Source organism: Podarcis muralis, chromosome 17, assembly GCF_964188315.1.
Source record: "Podarcis muralis chromosome 17, rPodMur119.hap1.1, whole genome shotgun sequence".
Lineage (NCBI taxonomy): Eukaryota > Metazoa > Chordata > Lepidosauria > Squamata > Lacertidae > Podarcis > Podarcis muralis.
Window position 1 is genome coordinate 38,818,095 of NC_135671.1, and position 19,386 is coordinate 38,837,480.

At 46.1% G+C, this 19,386-nt stretch overlaps 1 protein-coding gene across 3 annotated transcripts in view; it reads right to left on the minus strand.

Moving 5' to 3' along the window:
* Nucleotides 1-19,029, minus strand: part of PDZD4 (PDZ domain containing 4) — a 34,558-nt gene extending 15,529 nt beyond the window's left edge. The window contains exon 1 of one of the 3 annotated variants that reach the window (XM_077921698.1): nucleotides 18,522-19,029. In XM_077921698.1, coding sequence (XP_077777824.1) covers nucleotides 18,522-18,581 — 60 coding nt within the window. In that variant the 5' untranslated portion in view covers nucleotides 18,582-19,029. The remainder of the gene's footprint in view (nucleotides 1-18,521) is intronic. The other 2 variants (XM_028711461.2, XM_028711459.2) reach the window with 2 other exon arrangements.
* Between the last annotated feature and the right edge of the window lie 357 nt (nucleotides 19,030-19,386).

Genomic DNA, 19,386 nt, shown 5'->3' on the forward strand with positions numbered 1-19,386 from the left:
CTCAAATGAAGGAGATCTTTCAATGTTGATGTGAAACTCAAGATCCTTGACATATGTTTAAGATAAAAATTTAAGATTAACCATTTGTTTTAGAAGGCAATAGGGCGAAGAGGGCAAGAGGTGAGCTGGTAATTAATATTCCTTGTTGAGACACATGTAAGATATATTACTACTTATTTGTCATTTATAGATGTAACAATATATAGCTCTTTGTGCTCCATATAAGGACAGGAGGATGTGGGTGTATCTTTTGTGATTGGATATAGCAGGCAGCCAATAGGAAATCCAACCAGGCTGATTGGACAGATGCAGCCAAGGAGGAGCAAAGGGGGCTGGATTAAGGGAATATAAGTGCTGGCCATAATGGCAGGAGGCCAGGCCAGAGCTTGGTAACCATATACCACTGTGCCTCTCATTTATTTGTCTGACAAATAAATTATTATTTTAATTTCTCTATTGCTGCGTTGAATATTTCATTCCAGCTAAGCGTTAACCACAAGCAGGGTGCTACATTTTATGGTGCTCCTGTGACTCGGATAAGTGGTCTGCTGGAACGCAGCCCCTTCGCTCTACTGAGCAGGGTACAAGAGAGAGGATCTCTAAACTGCCTACCCAGCGCGCATGGAAAAATTTTTTCCAGGGGAACGCAGAAGTCTCGTCTGTCTGATACCCTGCTCACTGGCAGCGACGGACCGGGGGGAAACGGAACCAACCAAGGGGTAAGTGCACAAAGGGATTTTTGGCCCTCCAATTAATTGGGAGGAAGAGAAGTCTTGATCAAACTTCTGCGTCTCAGTAAGTGGGAACTGAGTACGCTAGGTGGTTGGGTATATCAGATGGTGGTCTGGTGGGGGGAAAGGGAAGAATGGGAGGTAGAGTGTGGTGAAGTATCTTGCGCATTGTATGTGTGAGAAAGTACAGAGCAATCTGTAGCTGACCTGAGTGTGGAGTGGGTAGTACTTCGGTTCCCAGTGAGGCGACTCCATCTGGGCAAGGAAACCCACGAAGCGTGTGTGTGAGTGACTGAGTGGATACTTCACAGGGCCATACAATGGGAGTTGGGGGTTCAAAGGGGGGAAATACACCTCTTGAATGTATGTTAAATAATTTTAAGAAAGCCTTCTCAGGGGCATATGGAGTCAAAATGACGCCAGAGCGCTTGAGAACGTTATGTGAACTAGAATGGCCAAAACAAAATACTGGATGGCCATCTCAGGGAACTTTTGATATAAATTTAGTAAGCAAACTTTGGTCTAACATCACCAAAGAAACTGGAGGGTGCCCAGAACAATTTTCATATATAGATTCCTGGCTGAGCACATTAAATAAAAATCCTCCATGGATAAGGGAATGCAAAGTCCAACGATGCAAATTATTGGCTGTAAAAGCCGAAGCTAGGAAAGGAATCTTGCCAAATAAACTCAAACCCATTTTTGAGGGACCAGAGGAAGAGGTGCTTCCACCTCCACCCTATGCTCCACATCGAAGGGAGCATAATCCAAACCCTCCACCAGTTGTAACCCCAAGGCAAGAAAGTGGAACGAATAATGGGGGTAGAGACACAGAACTTGACTCCTTGATAGATTATGATAAATATCTTCAGGAGGCATTGGAGTCCTATAATGAAGCCCAAGCAGAAGTGGTTATTCCATCTGTGAGTCCCAGTAGAACTCCATCTACAGTCTCTTTTAGTGGAACAACTGATTGCCTACCCCAAACCCCTGTACATCCAAGTCCTAGAGAATTATTACAGAAGTTACAGGGAGACCTTAATCGGTCAGCAAGCAATACAGCCAGGCGTATTAAGCTGCTAAAAGAACGCCTTGGGACAAATACCATCCCCTATGATTTGAGGCCCCTAGAGCAAAGCGAAGAGAAAGATCACGTAGTAGCCCCTCTCAGAAGAGTATTTGATGCACTTGAGGAGCCTGTGCTGGTTAACGGGCAACTCGGACCAAGGCCACCTCGAACTTCGACCCTTCAGTACATTCCATTCACAACTACGGATCTGATGAATTGGAAAACACACACCCCATCTTTTGCAGAAAAACCTCAGGCTATGATGGACTTGGTGACTTCAATAGTAAATACTCATAGTCCTACTTGGACAGATTGTCGCCAGCTTCTGAATACTCTGTTCACCACTGAGGAAAGAAGAGACATAATTGAAAAGGCACAGATATATTTGCGTGAGCAGGCCAGAGTGGGAAATATTTTTAATATTGACCGTCATCTCCAAGATAACTTTCCCTTGGAAGATCCTAATTGGGATCCAAACAATGCAATTCATCTGGCCAGACTTACCACTTACCGCCAGACGCTTGTGCAAGGTATTCGCAGGGCATGCCAGAAGCCCACTAATATGTCTAAAGTCTCAGAAGTAGAACAGAAACCAAATGAGAGTCCGGGAGACTTTTTAGAGAGGCTGCAAGAAGCCTATCGTATATGGACTCCTTTTGACCCTGAAGCCCCTGAAAACAGCAGAATGATTACTGCTACATTTGTGGCCCAGTGCGCTTCTGACATTCGTAAGAAAATTCAGAAATCAGAAGGATGGGAAGGGATGCTGATGAGCCAAATTATGGCCATTGCACGCCGAGTTTATCGGAATAGGGATGAGGCTGAGAAGCAAGAGAAGAAGAAGTGGCAGAAGGAAAAGATGGTAATGCTAGCCACAGCAGTGAAGCAAGACTACCGCCCCTTAAATGGAGGAAGAGGGCGGGGAAGGAATCCACCACTGGGAAGGAATCAATGTGCGAATTGCAAGAAGGAGGGTCATTGGAAGCGGGAGTGTCCTGAACCCCTGAGGTTGGAAGAAGTACGCCCAGGCCCAGGCCCAGGCCCAGGCTCCGGCCCAAGAAACCAGGGACGGGGACGGGGAATGATCCGAAATGGAAGATATCAGAGACCTGGACAAGGACAGAGTAGAGACAATTTCATTGGACTGGCAGAGGAGGATTTTACTCAAGACTAGGAACGACCGGACTCCATAAAGTTAGGCTTCCAGGAGCCCACGGTCACGATTCAATTAGGGAGCCATTTAATAGACTTTATGATTGATACTGGGGCTGAATACTCAGTACTCCCAGAACTATTGCAGAAAAAGGCATCCAAAAGTGTAGTCATTAAAAGTGCCACTGGTCAGTCAGCTAAGAGGTCTTTCCTCCAACCTTTGGAATGCCAGATTGGGGGACATCGTTTAACCCATCAGTTTTTGTATATACCTGAGTGTCCAATACCTCTCTTAGGTAGAGATATGCTGTCCAAACTGCAGGCCCAAATCACCTTCACTCCTCGAGGTCCAGAAATGAAACTGCCATCAAAGGCAGCAGGAATAATTACCCTTTCAGTACCTAAGGAACAATCATGGCGCCTAATGTCAGCCTTGCAAGTCCAACCCACATTGGATACAGAATTAAACAAGCTCCTCCAAACCCTACAGGTGCCACCAGGAGTATGGGCCGAAAATAGCCCACCAGGAATGGCCAAGAATATAGCTCCAATTGTAGTAACCTTAAAACCTATGGCTACCCCTGTATCTGTAAAGCAATATCCTTTACCCCGGCGAGCAGCAGAGGGCATCCAGAAACATTTGGACCGCCTATTAAAATATGGTCTGCTTAAGCCCTGCCAATCAGAATGGAACACACCCCTTTTGCCTGTTCGAAAACCTGGGACAGATGAATACAGGCCAGTGCAGGACTTGAGGCTCGTAAACCAGGCTATCGAGACCTTGCACCCAAATGTACCAAACCCATATACCTTGCTGAGTTTGATCCCACCAGAAGCAACATTTTTTACTGTATTGGACTTGAAAGATGCATTCTTCTGTTGCCGGCTGGCACCACAGAGCCAACCTATATTTGCCTTCCAGTGGGAAGACCCTTTAACAGGAACAAAAGGCCAGCTAACCTGGACAAGATTGCCCCAGGGATTTAAAAATTCCCCAACTTTGTTTGGCACTGCCTTGGCGAAGGATCTAACAAGTTACCCCTCAATACCTGGAGAAAAGGTGGTTCTGCAATATGTAGATGACCTTATACTAGCAGCAAAGGATTTTGATACCTGTAAAGAAGGGACAGAGGAATTGCTCCACTTGCTCTGGCAAGCTGGCTACCGAGTTTCCCAGAAAAAGGCACAGTTATGTTTAGAAAAGGTCAAATATTTGGGCTTTGACATCTCACACCAACAACGAGCATTGAGACCAGAGAGGAAAGAAGCTATTTGCCTTATCAAGGAACCTACCACAAGGAAACAACTTAGAGGATTCCTAGGAACAGCAGGGTTTTGTAGACTATGGATACCTGATTTCAGCAGTCTGGCCAAGCCCTTACATGAAAGCACTCGAGGTGCAGAGAAGGACCCATTCGTATGGGGACCTGAGCAGCAACAAGCCTTTTTAGTTATCAAACAACGACTTATGGAGGCCCCAGCCCTTGGACTGCCTAATTCGGAAAAACCCTTTCAGCTGTATGTACATGAACAGAATGGGATTGCAGCGGCAGTCCTGACCCAGAGATTAGGAAGTTGGAACCGTCCAGTAGCTTATTTGTCAAAACAATTGGACTCAGTAGCAAAAGGATGGCCTCCATGCCTAAGGGCAGTAGCGGCCACTGCAAGCCTTGTCAAAGAAGCTGATAAATTTACCTTCGGCCAGACGATGTATGTGAATGTACCTCATGCTGTTCTGACACTCATGGAATATAAGGGTAGTTATTGGCTAACGAACCCAAGGATGGCTAGATACCAAGGCCTATTGTGTGAAAATCCCAGGATTCATCTACGAGTAGTGAATATGCTCAATCCAGCGACTTTGCTGCCCCTACCAGAGGTAGATGATGAGGAATCACATGATTGTCTCCAAGTAATGGATGAAGTTTATTCCAGTAGACCCGATCTGAAAGATGAACCATTGAAAAATCCAGATGTTGTATATTATACTGATGGTAGCAGTTACCTGCATGAAGGTGCCAGACGAGCAGGATATGCTGTGGTCACCAATGAGGAAGTTGTGGAAGCTGAAGCTTTGCCTGCCGGCACCTCAGCACAAAAAGCTGAACTTATAGGTTTAACTAGAGCTCTGCAATTGGCAGCCGGATGTAAGGCAAACATCTATACTGATTCTAAATATGCCTTCTTAACCCTGCATGCACATGGAGCTCTATGGAAAGAAAGAGGTCTAATAGGAGCCCACGGGAAGGCCTTGAAATATGGACCTGAAGTAGAAATCCTGTTAGAAGCAGTATGGGCTCCAGAACAGATTGCTGTAATGCATTGCAAAGGTCATGGACGAGGAAGGGATCCAATAACCAGAGGAAATCATGCGGCTGACAAAGCAGCCCGAGAGGCAGCCCAAAAGCCTGTGGGAGGATTTATAGCAGCCCTCATACCAGAGGTAGTTCCAGAAGAAGTTAAACCTCACTATACCCCAGAAGAGAGGAAGTGGGCTGAACAGGAAGGAGCAGTTGTGAAGGACGGTTGGATGATTCTGCCGGACAATAGGATTTATGTACCTCATCATCTAGCAGGCACAATTGTAAGAAATTATCATGAATCTACTCACCTTGGCGGTACTGCAACCAGAGAGAGTCTCAGTCGGAAGTTGTATATTATTAACCTATCACAATTAGCAACTTGCATTTCACAGAAATGTGTTCTTTGTGCTAAAAACAATCCCAGGCAGGGACCGGTACAACCTCCTGGAATCCAACATGTGGGATATGTCCCCATGGAAAGTCTAATTGTGGACTTCACAGAGCTGGTCCCTTCTAAGGGATTCAAGTATCTCCTTGTGTTTGTAGACACTCTTACCGGATGGGTTGAAGCCTTTCCCACCCGAACTGAAAAGGCACGAGAGGTAACTAAGAGACTCCTCACTGAATTGATCCCGAGGTTTGGATTACCTAGATGCATTGGAAGTGATAATGGGCCAGCGTTCATTGATCAAGTAGTACAAGAAGTATGTCAAGTCCTACAAGTGAAATGGAGACTGCATGCAGCATATAGGCCTCAGAGTTCAGGGAAAACTGAAAGAATGAATCGGACTCTGAAAACCCAATTGGCAAAATTAACCCAGGAAACGGGATTGGGATGGGTAGATGTGTTACCCATAACACTGTTTCGTGTTCGGTGTGCACCCACAAAAAGACTTAAGTTGTCACCTTTTGAGCTCCTGTATGGGAGACCGCCCTCCTTTGTTCAGGATATTCCAGCTGACCTTAAACAACTAGGAGACCATGTGACACAGGGACAAGTGCAATCTCTCTCCCGTGTTTTTGTTTCTCTTAACAGGTGGGTCCTCGAGCGCACGCCGTGCAGCATTGCCGAGCCGATTCATCAGTTCCAGGCTGGCGATAGCGTATGGGTGAAAGAGTGGAAACGTGATCCACTCGCACCTAAGTGGCGTGGACCTTACACCGTCTTGCTCTCTACTCCAACAGCGGTGAAGGTAGCTGAGGTGACCCCCTGGATTCATCACTCTCGTTTGAAGAAGTCCGAAGGCAGTTGGACGTGCAAAGGTGACCCCTCTAATCCTTTAAAACTGACTCTCTCCAAAAACCCCTGTATCTAGCCCTACCGGGAACGGGCTAGGTCACGGGCAACATTAGACGACCGGCCTGCTGCAGCCACAACCTGGAAGCTGGCTGACCTGCGCACGCCTGAAGCTTGAGGAGCGTCTGAACCAGCGACTGTGAACGGGAAGATTCTCTTATACAATTAATTGACTGGCCCCCCCTTGTGGAACAATTATCAGAGATATTACTCATTGGGGATCCTCGGGATATATGTTTTGGTCTTGGTGGTTCCCCATTTCTGTCACTGGGGGAATTATATTGGGACTAATATTTATTTGCTATCACAATAAGGTACTCTTCTGTGGAAGGAATGCATATGCTAGACATCAACATGATTCTATTATTAATCCTGATCCCTTGGGAAGGGGAAGGGTCCTTGAATCTGACCAAATTGACTAAATATGGATTCCGCCATGACCACAATATGTGGGTAGGTTTAGCTGAAATGGTAGCCAATGTTGCAAATAGGACCAATTGCCTTGTTTGCTCTCTTGGGCCAGATGATTCAGAGGGAGGTATGCCCTTATTACCGATACCATTAGATGCCATTGGTATGGTAAGCGAAATACCACACCAAACAGAATTACAGAATTTCCACGGATGGAACTCAACTAAACCATTACGAGTTATACCTGTACAAGGGGAATTCTGTGTACATAAATCATCAGATGCAGCTGATTCTATCATGATAGGCTCTTCTCATTGTCACTATACTTGGGATTATTTTAAGAATAGTCATACCTGGGCACACGGTACTACCTATCGAACTCGGAATACCTTGCCCTGTGCACCTCCTTTTATTCATGCATGGAAAGTGGTATGGAACATAACTGTGACAGAAAAAGGCAATCTAACATACTGCACTGTGAACTCTCTACCTCTTTTGATATTTCGCCTTCTGTACTCCACGTACCAAAAACCTCAGACCCGATGGTTGTGGTGGATATGTGGAGAATGGGCATACAAGAAACTCCCTTCCAAATGGAGTGGGACTTGTTTCCTGGGATGGGTATTACCACCAATGTGGATTATGCCTACTAATTTGGCCAAGCGTACACGAAGAAACGCTGATATTTCTCATATAGCAGGAGGAAGTACCCAAAGTTGGAGCGGTACTGATGATTGGCCACCAGAGCGCATTATAGCCTATTATGATCCTGCCTCCTGGAATCCTGGTGAGCTCATACAAGGGGCACGGGATCCTATCTATAATCTAAACAGAATAATTCGATTGCAAGCAGTAGTGGAACTTGTAACCAATGCAACGGCCCAGAGTTTGAGACTTATTGCACAACAGTTGGATGAAAGTAGAGCCGCCATTTTGCAGCTGAAAATGGGAATGGATTATGTACTTGCCAAGCAGGGAGGCCTATGTGGAGTCTTGAACTTGACAGGGAATGCCTGTTGCTTTAACATTTCTGATAATGGTGAGGCAATCCGTGTGTTGGCTACAAAGATGGAGAATATAGCACATGTCCCAGTACAAACATGGGAAGGATGGGATATGGGATGGCTCACCAATTGGTTACCTAATGTCACAGGACTCAAAGGGATACTATTGTCTTGCTTGTTTTTCTTGACAGTAGTGGTAATGGTTTTATGTATGATGCCATGTATCATTTCATGTTTTAGAAGTACAATTAGCAAGATGGTTTCAAATGAAACTCTACCTCATATCATGGCCCTATACAGAGCTTTACCTCAGGAATATGATGAAGGTCAAGCTATCAAGGACACTTGGGACGAAGGTCCTTGAGCTTGAAAGGGGGGAATGAGGCATCAGGCATAAGCCTGCATTTTATTAATGTTTGATCAAGGCTTGTATATTAAAGAGGGCTTAGATTTTTAAAAGTTTCACGCCAGGCAAGAAGGCTAGCTGCTTAAGAAAACACTGACAGTGTTTTCTTCCTAGACAAGGGGCCCCTTGATTGATAGCAGAAAACAATTCTCAAAGTCGTAAAAGCTGAAATTACAGGCTGAGAACGGACACTGATCCTACATGTTACAGAAGATAACAAAGGCAGAGATAAATATAATTAGGAATGAGTAAATAGTAAAATTATACCAATGTGCCTCCCAGTAAAATGAGCTAGATCTTCTTTCCAAGGTTAAAGACCAAATGGAGAAGCATCTGGCTGGCAGAAAGAAAGCATTTTTGGGAAGTCTTTTTTAAAGCTGTTTTCTTTCTTAAACTGAGAGAGTTTAAGGGTAATAAATATTGGGAACAGCTAAAGAGGAGAGCAGATGGCTGAAGGGGGGGTAAACTGAAGGGGTTCCTTTTAAAACCTGTTTTTTACTGAGTTCCTTCCTTTCTATTTTGAGAAGCTTTATTCTTTTAAAAGGTTACCTATGATAATGTATGAAATATATTAGCTTAAATATATTGGCTTAAATGTAACTATGCAAAGGATTTAGAAAGTAACAAATTTAGATGTTAGATTCTTATTTCATAGAGTCCTAGAGTTGGAATAGACCACAGGGGCCATTGAGCCCAGCCCCCTGTCAGACAAGAAGACGCCATCCAAGCAGCCATCCAAGCAGTCCTGATATATGGCTGTCAGACATTTGTTTAGAAACTCTCAAATGAAGGAGATCTTTCAATGTTGATGTGAAACTCAAGATCCTTGACATATGTTTAAGATAAAAATTTAAGATTAACCATTTGTTTTAGAAGGCAATAGGGCGAAGAGGGCAAGAGGTGAGCTGGTAATTAATATTCCTTGTTGAGACACATGTAAGATATATTACTACTTATTTGTCATTTATAGATGTAACAATATATAGCTCTTTGTGCTCCATATAAGGACAGGAGGATGTGGGTGTATCTTTTGTGATTGGATATAGCAGGCAGCCAATAGGAAATCCAACCAGGCTGATTGGACAGATGCAGCCAAGGAGGAGCAAAGGGGGCTGGATTAAGGGAATATAAGTGCTGGCCATAATGGCAGGAGGCCAGGCCAGAGCTTGGTAACCATATACCACTGTGCCTCTCATTTATTTGTCTGACAAATAAATTATTATTTTAATTTCTCTATTGCTGCGTTGAATATTTCATTCCAGCTAAGCGTTAACCACAAGCAGGGTGCTACAGTAACAGGAGTGACACTTGCTTACTCAATATGAGTTTACCCACCTAAGGAATTAAATATTTTGTCCTGCCACACCTCCTCCCTGAACACTTTGGGCCATTTAAAGGCACCCGTTTTTCTATTCTGGTACCAAACCAGGCCTAAAATCTAGTAAGGACCAAGAGCCAAGTGCTGAGATAAAAAAATGGCAAGGAAATTCTGCCACAAAATCTGGCTGGAAGCCTAGCTGGAGCCGAACAGCAGGCCATCTTGGGGGAAACCTGCTCCTTTGTTTACCAACAACTGGTATTCAGATGGACAGAAACATAGGGAGCTGCCCTATACCAAGTCAGACCAGTCAGTATTGTCTGCACTGACAGGAAGCGTCTCTCCAGGGCCATTCCCAGCCCTATTTGCAGGGACTGAACCTGAGATTTGTACCACTGGTGTGGCTCTTTCATGGAGCTTCTGTTTAGCAATCACTGCACTTGTGTACACCATTTACAGAGTTTTAGGATTAGACGGTCTATAAATCTTTGCAGATAAATCAATCTATCCTCCATGAATTTGTTTCAAGCCATCTGAGCCTGGCCAATATGTACAAAGTAAGAATAAGGTAGCAAAATCCTGAAGTGGGAGAATGACTTGTACCAATGTAAATGATTTCAAGCACAGTGGGGAGCGGCACACCAAAATTTCAAAGACTCCCCTCTAAGAAATTCCCTACAAATAGAAAACTAATTGAGGCAGGAGCAGACTGGGACACCATTCTTCTCCCTGATGTGCTGCAGGGGATAGGCGAGAGGATTCCACCCCCCAGGTGGAGGGAATATGGAAAAAAGGAACCCCCCCCAACACACACACAGTTTGAAAAGATACAGTCTCTACACCAGGGATTGCCAATGTGGTGCCCCCCAGAGGCTGATGTGCTCCAAATTGCCATCCCCCTCCGCCAGCATGGCCAGAGATTGTGGGATGGTGCAGTCCAACAGTATGTATCTGGAGGGCACCATGTTGGCTACCCCTGCTCTGCTCCATGACCTCAGGGCTCCATCACCTAGGGTGGCCAGATGGAAGAGAGGAGAAGAATGATCCTGCCCCTTTATACAGAATGGAAGATGGAAGTCATACCTGCTAAATTTCCCTCTTCTGCACATCTATTAAAGGTCCAGCAGGAGGAACTCTGTGTTCCCTTCCATCTGTCCACCCTATAGGATAGGTGTGTGCACAGGGAGGGCCTTTTTGAAGGCTGAAACTGCTGGTTTACACAACTGCTTTGTTCCAGGACATGTGATGAGGCAACGGGCCCCAATCTTGCCAGGGGTTACTGACTGTCAGCCTCATGAGCATGTAAACAAATTGGAGTCTGTTTCAGGGGATGTTGTCACAGGATAACTGATCATGTAAAAAAGCCATTACAGCAGTGGCAGTAAAGTAAGATAAGGGACTTGCTTACACATTCGGAGATTGCTTCAAAGGTTGTCACAGGGTTATTATTATCCCCTGAGGCAGAAGTCTCTGTTTACACATAGACAAAGAATGCCAGGGTGCATTTTGGACTTGAATCCCTGCTATCTTGGACCACACAGTTAAATTTTGTCTCCGGAGAACTCTATACTCTGTTCAGTATTTGCATGTCTGGTGGAAGAGATTCCAGAGCCCTTGACTTGATCCTTGCCTTTAACCTCACTTCAGTTGCTGATGTGCCCCCAGTTATAGAAGCAAGTTAGAGGCCAAAACAAAGTAGAGGGTTGCTATCTCAGGTTAGCTGATTATGTAGCTAAGCCCAAGTACTTCAGCTCATAGAATAATTGTGGCAATAGCATGAGCAACCCTAAGGCTATGGCACAGTGGATCACCTATGCTTTTAGATATACTTGCCAGCTTTTTAAATTTCTGGAATTGTGCCTAAGTTCTTAACAGCAGCAAGATAAGAGGAAATTCAGTCAGTGTATCATTTCTGAACATTTCTGTCTAAAGCTTAGGAAATATTTCACTTGCTGAATTTCTGAAACATAATTAAAGACCCGAAGAAAAAACCCACCCTTGTACAGTTGTGTGATTTGCCTCAGTACAAGCAAATACCCAAGACATCCCTGGTGCTCTCAAGTACAAGTACGTAAAGATCATGAAATGTTCCACTACCCCTCATTCAAACATTTATTTAATCTCCATTTTATCACTCCTCTTTTCCAGATGGGAACCTGAAGGGGAAATAAAGTCATTCAGGTTGTCCCCGGACTAGGTAGCATCTGATACTGGCTGTCAAACCCTTACCTAATCCAAACCCTGGCAGCTTGTGGTCCATTTTGTCTCGCCAAAGGTCCATGACAACACGCCCAGTTTCCTGTATGCACAATGCTCTCTCATGCACGTAACTCAACACGTAACTCAACAGACTGTAGTTACTGTGGGAACCTACACAAGAACCACTTCATTATGCGTCATGGGTTGATGCATCTGTAGGTGCGTCATTGTACAGTGTGTGCCCTCATACAATGTGCAGAGCAGTTCTGTGTATTGCGTTGCCTTTTGCTGCACAGTCTTGTGTGCGTCTCCCTCTCTTTCTCCATCACTGCAGCTGCAGTTGCCATGGAAACTAGAGTGATTGATACAGGCATCTGCAGCTGGGGAGAAGGAAAATATGGGGAAAGGGGATCAAAGCCCGAGCAAATCTCCTCCCCACTCCCTCTCCTCAAAGTCAAGGGTATCATTAATTCCCATTTCCTCTTCCACTATGAAATATGGGGTGGGGGGAGCCACCAGGACAGCAGATGGATTGCCTCTTCAAATGGAGGGTCATCCCCCAGAACTGGAGAGGGAGAGCTGTGGGCCAGAGTGGAAAATAACTGAGAAGGGGGGGCGGGAAGCAGTAAACTGATGATGAGGAATCCAAAGGGCTATAAGGTAGAGAAATGAGGCTGCATGTTTAAAAGCTTGAAACGAAGACCCCAAACTGGTGGTTTGGGGAGGGGTTGTGGGTGGGAATGAGGAAGATGTTCTCTGCCTCAGGAAGACCCTGCAGGAATTTATAACAAATGCTAATCACATTCCTGCAGGCAGGTCTGGAATGAGATCCAGCCTCAGGCCTTCAGCAGATGGTTCCCACAGCTTCCCTTTGTGTGTTTCTTTTCTTCTTCATCTTTCCCAAACTGCCTTTCCAGCAACTCTCCCCGCCTCTCCCCCTCCCTTCAGATCCCGACTCTATAAGCCTCCTGGAGAGCCTTCTCTCTAATGTATTCTCTGAAGCCTTGGGCGCTTCTTATATTTTATGATTCCTCCTAGCTCTGACCAAAAGCTCCCCCATTCCCCTTTCTGCAAGAATCTCTGGCTAGTGACCAGCGTTAGAATGCGCAGCCTTGTCCCACTGCAGCAGAGAGCGTGCAAGCGAGGGGTGTGTGTGAAAAGGCGTTTAATTATTTTTGTGTGAAATGTGGTTGGGTCTGGAGTGTAGAAATGTAACCCTGTATGTGAGTAGCACCTATGAAATCTCAGGAATCATAGCAGTTGTGACTTTGTGGACATATGGCATTGTTTGCATGTGTAACTACTATTGGGGTGTGTGTTTGTGTGTTATATTTAGATCTCTGTTTTTGTCTGGTGTGTGGGTGTCCATACAGAAAGTGTCTGCAAAGGAACTGTCTGGAAAAGTAATTATTTGGTGTGAGCAATGTGTGTATGTGTACACACACAGACACAGAAGAGTTTAGCCAATATTGCAAGAGGAACAGTGTTTACACACTTTTATGGTTCTATTTTCATCCCATCGACTTCTGATAAAAGGAGCTATGCCCTGTTTTGTCCATTTCTCTTTGTGTCTGGCACTGATTATGTAACTATTCATATTTAGACAGGGCATATACTGTATTTATGTCACTAGGTTTATATCTCACCTGCTTTACGTGCATTTCTACAGGTGTGCTTGGTCTTTTGTGTCTAACCTAGTTTGCATGTGATTTCATTGTTGTCTTTGGTCTTTTTGTACGAGGTGTTCATCCAACTGAGTTTCTCAGAGAACCCATGCGCCAGGCATTTCTCTATCACATCTCTTTATGCAACAACTTCAGAGAAGTTCTCTGTGACATCCTCAATAAAGCAGTTAAATCCTCTACTCAGACCATGACACTCTTAAGCCACAAGTACCAATATGTATGCCCTTTGTGGAAAATACATCACCAGTCAGCCTTGTATTTGCAAAAAATTCCTTTACCAGAGACAGACAACCATCATACTAGACAAAAGTTGTCCTAGTGAGTCTCCTGAAGTCAGAATGGTGACAGGAGGCTTATCTGAGTCTTCAAATGGAGCTAAGCTAATGCCTCTGAGAAACTCAAAAGCAGAGTGTGTAAGCAACATCGCTCATTGATTCCTGGCATTCAATAATATACTGACTGAACATTTCGCTATCATAGCTAATAACCATTTGCTAGGCCTCTCTTCTAATAACCTGTTTTTAAAGCCTCCTTTTTAAAAAGCCATCAGGGGTAGACTTTGGTAACATGGTGCCCCAAGTGAGGCCAAAATTTGTACAAAATTTGTTATTTTCACAATAATTCCTTTTGGTACAGTTGCTTTTTTATGGATCTTCTCAGTAGGTACCTGTATGATTTTGATTTTGATATTATTATTATTATTATTATTATTATTATTATTATTAACCCTCTCAGTTCAGCATCCTGTGCGGCAGGACCACTGGTACCACCCCAAATCCAGTGCTGTAAAGCTACCTGGCCATCATCTTGTGGCTATAAACTCCCAAGTTAAGTAAGCTACTGAAGCTCACACATCCTGGATCTGAGGGTAAGAAGCACAAGAAAATCATATTGTGTGCTTTAAAGATGCACAAGGAAGGTAACATAGAGCAAAAGTAGATAAAAGAGGGTAGCCCTGCTGGCCAGTAGGTAGCCACCATCAACCAATGAGAAATAGGGATCCACAGCCCCCTCCCACCCCCATGTCTGTTATAACCAGTGCTTTTGTCCTAGAAAAAATAGGTGCCAGTACTGACTGTGCAGTTGTTACAGTAAGTGCCACACTTTTAACAACAACAAGAAGAGATGCCAGTAGCCTTGAGAACCCCTGAAAAAAGCACTGAAAAAAAGCACTGGTTATAACTAGGGAGTATCAATGAGATCAGAATTAACTAACCAGCAGCCTTCCACATGTTGTTAGATTACAACTCCCATAATCTCTGGCCATGGGTCATGTTGTCTTGGACTGATGGGAGTCCAACAACACCTGGCAGGCCACAGGTTCTCCTGTGATGTCCTGTATTGATTGGGAGGAGCATGAGAAGATCACAGTTCTATTTCATCAACCCCTGGAATGCGGATGGAAACCAGAAGTCGGTTCTCCTGTTTGTATGTCCATTGGCGGCTCGCCACTTGATTACTCAATGTTTCGTGACTCAGACAACTACGTGAATTGGCTCCACTGAAAAAGCCGTGTGTACAAGGTGCTATGAAAGCTCCACAGCTGCGATACTTGGTTTGTGATTGCTCAGACATGCATGTGAAGTCTTACACTTGATGCTGCTGTTAGCAGGTGGTGAACAGGCACTGTGGAATCAACCCAGGCAGGGAGGGTCTCAAAACACACCCCTTCACAATGGCCCCACAGATCACTCTTAGCACTTTGAGAACAAATGACCTGTGAACTTGACAGGAACAATTCCCAAATCCCAGGACTCCAAAGTGTAAGAAGCATCTTGCCTGCTGTCAGAGCCCAGGGTGAACCTGGAAAACCTGCATTCCAGATCTGTCTTTGCCATGAGTAAGTTACGCACTATCCTACAGCCTTTGTCCCTCATTTGTCAAACAGGAACAACAACCACTTCCCTCACAAGGCAAAGATAGAGTTGTAAAGCATTTACGAATGGTCTACTCATACACAGTATGGAAAGTTATAAAAACTGGCAAATGTCACTTGATATTAGAAATTCCTCACAATCGTAAGAATATTTCACAATGAAGTTCTTGGACATATCCTTGGACACGTTAGTTGGTGATCTTTGGAAGTTTCATCTATAAGTGATAAATTAAGTTTCTGCGAGAAATTGACCCATTAACTATGGCAAAGTGTCTTCATTAAAACAAGAATGTGTGAAGCAACCCTTAAAAACCAGCCATTATTAATCCACAATTTAACGCTAATATTGTATTTCAGAACTTATTACTTGGCTCTCCAAGAAACTTGTTATTTATTATTTCTGATCACCCACATTTGTCACAGCCAGGAGCAAACCCCCCCCCCCCAAATCCTTCAACTTTCTAAAATTTGCTTGTTTAAATAAGCAAAAATCTGTCTAATCAAGGCATTTCTACTTTTGAGCTTCCTTGATTTCCTGTGCACTAGACTTAATATGTAAGCAAACTCTAGTAAATGAAGCCATAAGAATATGAATCAGCAAAGGTTTTCTGAAAAGGTTCCTGATGGCAGAAATTTTAATCTAGAGCCTCATTTCCAAAATGAATCTTTAACTGCTATTGATAAATTTTAATAACTATGCTTACAGCTTAGCTTGGAAGAATTAGCATGCATACCACCAAAGAAAACTCAAAACCATTTAAACTGGACAAATATATATATACACAGAGAGAGATTATTGTAGCTAGTATTGGAATCACTTGTGATAAAGGGCAGGACAGGTAGGTAAATAAATGGCCCCTGGCCATTTTCCAAAGTGACCAAGAGATGAGGCAATGCAAAGCAGAGGTGCAGAAGAAGCCTCAGTTCTCCAGGTCTGTCCCCTCCACTTGTTGGAAACTCAGCCTGAAAGACAGGGCTTCTGATGAAGTTAGATGGGGTGGGAAACAGCAAGAACCCCTGTGCACCTCTCATGTGACAAGGCTCAGCCTCTCCCCATTCCTCTTACATAGTGATGCACACTCAGTTAGTTTTGTTATAAAGAGACAAAGAAAGGAATGACTTCCGGTTATCTCAGTCTGATAATAAGTACGTTTCGGAACCAGAAGCTTAGTTCATAACAATATTAGCCTTTCTCTGTAAAACAGAGGAGTGGAACCTGTGGTCCTCCAGATATTGTCAATCTTCCATCAGCCCCAGCCAGGATGCCCAGGGATCAGGGATTACAGAAGATGTTGTCCAGCAACATCTGGAGGGCCACAGGTTCCTCATCCCTGCTTTAAAATATTATAATGAGACCATTAGCTAATCTGACCTTCCCTATTGGAAGGAAATCTGGTTCCCACTATTAAAAACTGAACTGGAATTATGAAAGAACACACACATCCCTTCAAAGTAGACCTTGCACACAGGTAGACTAAATACAAAGACTGCCAGGGCAAAAAGAAGGCACTTATTTGACATGACTCAAAAGAAGAGGAAACTTTGAAGGCAAACACCGTTAAAGCAGTCACCTCCCATTTTCCTTAGTCAACACAACAGGATCCTCTTTGCTAGATCACTGGTTGCAATGTTCAAGTAACAGCCCAAAGGAAAGGATGGGTGCTTCCAGAGATGGATGTTTAATGTGGGATGGGGGCTCCTCGTGCATGCATTTTCTCCACAATGTCTCCACGATGTCTTTGTCATCAAAATTCCAGCTGGTAATTCCCTCCCCACTTTGGTCCAGAAATCTGGTACTTAAAAAAAACCAACCTGTTCCCAACAACCCATTTGCAATATCTTTACTGTGCAAACAAGAACATGTAAACCTACAGTTATATCCAATAGCCAGTACAATGCACACTGGCAAATATACTGATGCCCATGCACACAGAAAGAGGGGGGGGGGGGAGAGAGAGATTGCATCTGGGGGGCACCATGTTGGCTGCTCCTAGACACACCACCTTCATTCTACCTCAAGGCTTCCTCTGTTGCCCTGAGTTCCAGAGCCTCAACCAACAGATCTGACAGGACCAAGTTGGGGATGTGGGAGGGTGCCTTTGTACCTGTAATCTGGGGAGGGGAGGGGGAGACCAGGATGCATGGAATATATAAATGGGCAGAGAGGGGAGGTGGGGGAGAGAGTGAACAGAAAAGAAAGATATGAATGAACACGGGCTGACGCAGACAAAAAGAAGGGAGAGAGTCTGAAAATAGATACCTGAACAGGCAGAGAAAGGGCAGGCGGGTTAAGCAGCTGCAGAACCATACAAGGACTGAGGGATGGAAAGTGAGTGGCGATGAATGGATGGATGGATGGGGGGGGGCTGGGGCTTGTGGTGAATGAATGCCTGCTTCATGTGAGCCTGTCCCATTCCCTCTCAGACCCTTCCCCATCCTTTGCTTCCACCTCAGCGGCCCTTTGCCATTCCTCCCAATTCCTCTTTCTTCTCTTTCACAGAAGCCCCCTCCCCATTATTTCAGGCACTGTGTGGCATGGGAAAATGGGGGGGGGGGGGAGTTGGAGAAGGACCAGTTGCTAGGCAACCTCCCCCTACCTGCTCCCCTCCCCCACTGCAGCATCACCCCCCTCCAATGCCACAGAACCTCCTCCCCAGAAAATCAGGGATTCCTTCCTTGATGTGCCCCCCCTCCAATAATTCCAGGCCGCCTTCTCTTTCCACAGTGCCCCCCCTCATTCCCCCCTTACATGCAAAGGGCTCTTTCTCACGTCCAGGATAGTCACCTCACCCCACCCCGCCCCACCGAACCCCTGGAAACTCTCGCCAACCTTGCCCAGCCTTCCTTGTCCCCAGACAACCCCCCCCCGGAGCCCCAGCCCCCTTTTTATCCCCACAACTACCACAAACGCGCCCCCATAGGCAACCCCTTCTCGCCCCCGCCCTACCCCATATGCAACCAACCCCACTCCCCTCCCCTCCCAGAAGGGCTTCCCGCCGGTCACCCCCCCCCAAGTCTTCTCCTCTCCCGCCCCCTTTCTCCCCCCCCCCCCCCGCGAGGTCCCCCTTACCTGCAGCATGACCCTATATTGTTCCTCAGGCTTCTCCACCACACACATGTTACATCCCATGGCGAGGCCGCGGGAGGGGGCGGCACCGGGGGGGGGCGGCGGCTCGCAATTCGGGAGGAGGGTCAGCTCATGGGGACCCTACAGGTGGGGGGCGCGGGGCGCTCGCTCTCCCGGCCCCCCCACCACCCTGGCATAGCCCTGGGCAGGGAGGCTGGGGGTGCCCTCCGCTCGCTGCGCCCCATTCAACCCCCGGGGGGCATGGCGTGGGGGGGGGCGGCGCTGGGAGGTCGGCCTGCCCCGCTTCGCTGGGGGTCAGCCGGGGTCCCCTCCCGGAGGAGCAGCGGTCTCTGCCGCGGAGAAGCGCTGGTCCGCCGTCTGCTCTGCCTCGCTCCGATTACCAGAGGGAGGGGAGGGGGACGCGCCGCCGCCGCCTGATAAATATGGATGACTTCGGGGAGGGGGCGAGGCGAGGGGAGGCGACTCCGAGCCCGCCCCAGTCGCTCTCGGCGCGCCGGTGCCCAGGAGCCCGCCGGGGCCGGCCCGCCCCTGCTGCCTCGCCCGGTCTCGGCCGCGCTTCGTGGGCCCCCACCGGGCAGAGCCCCCTCGCTCCCGCATCTCCCTCGTCGAGTCCTTCTCCGCCAGAGCATCTCTCCGCTCTCTTCCAACCTTCTGCCCTTTCAGACGCCCCTGCTCCGTGCCCCTTAAGGCGGCGGGCAGCAAACTTTGTCAGCAGGGGGCCCGTCCACCGTCCCTCAGACCTTGGGGACCATATGGGGGGACGGGACGGGACGGGACGAACGAATTCCTATGCCCCACCAATAACCCAGAGGTGCATTTTAAATAAAAGCACACATTCTACTCATGT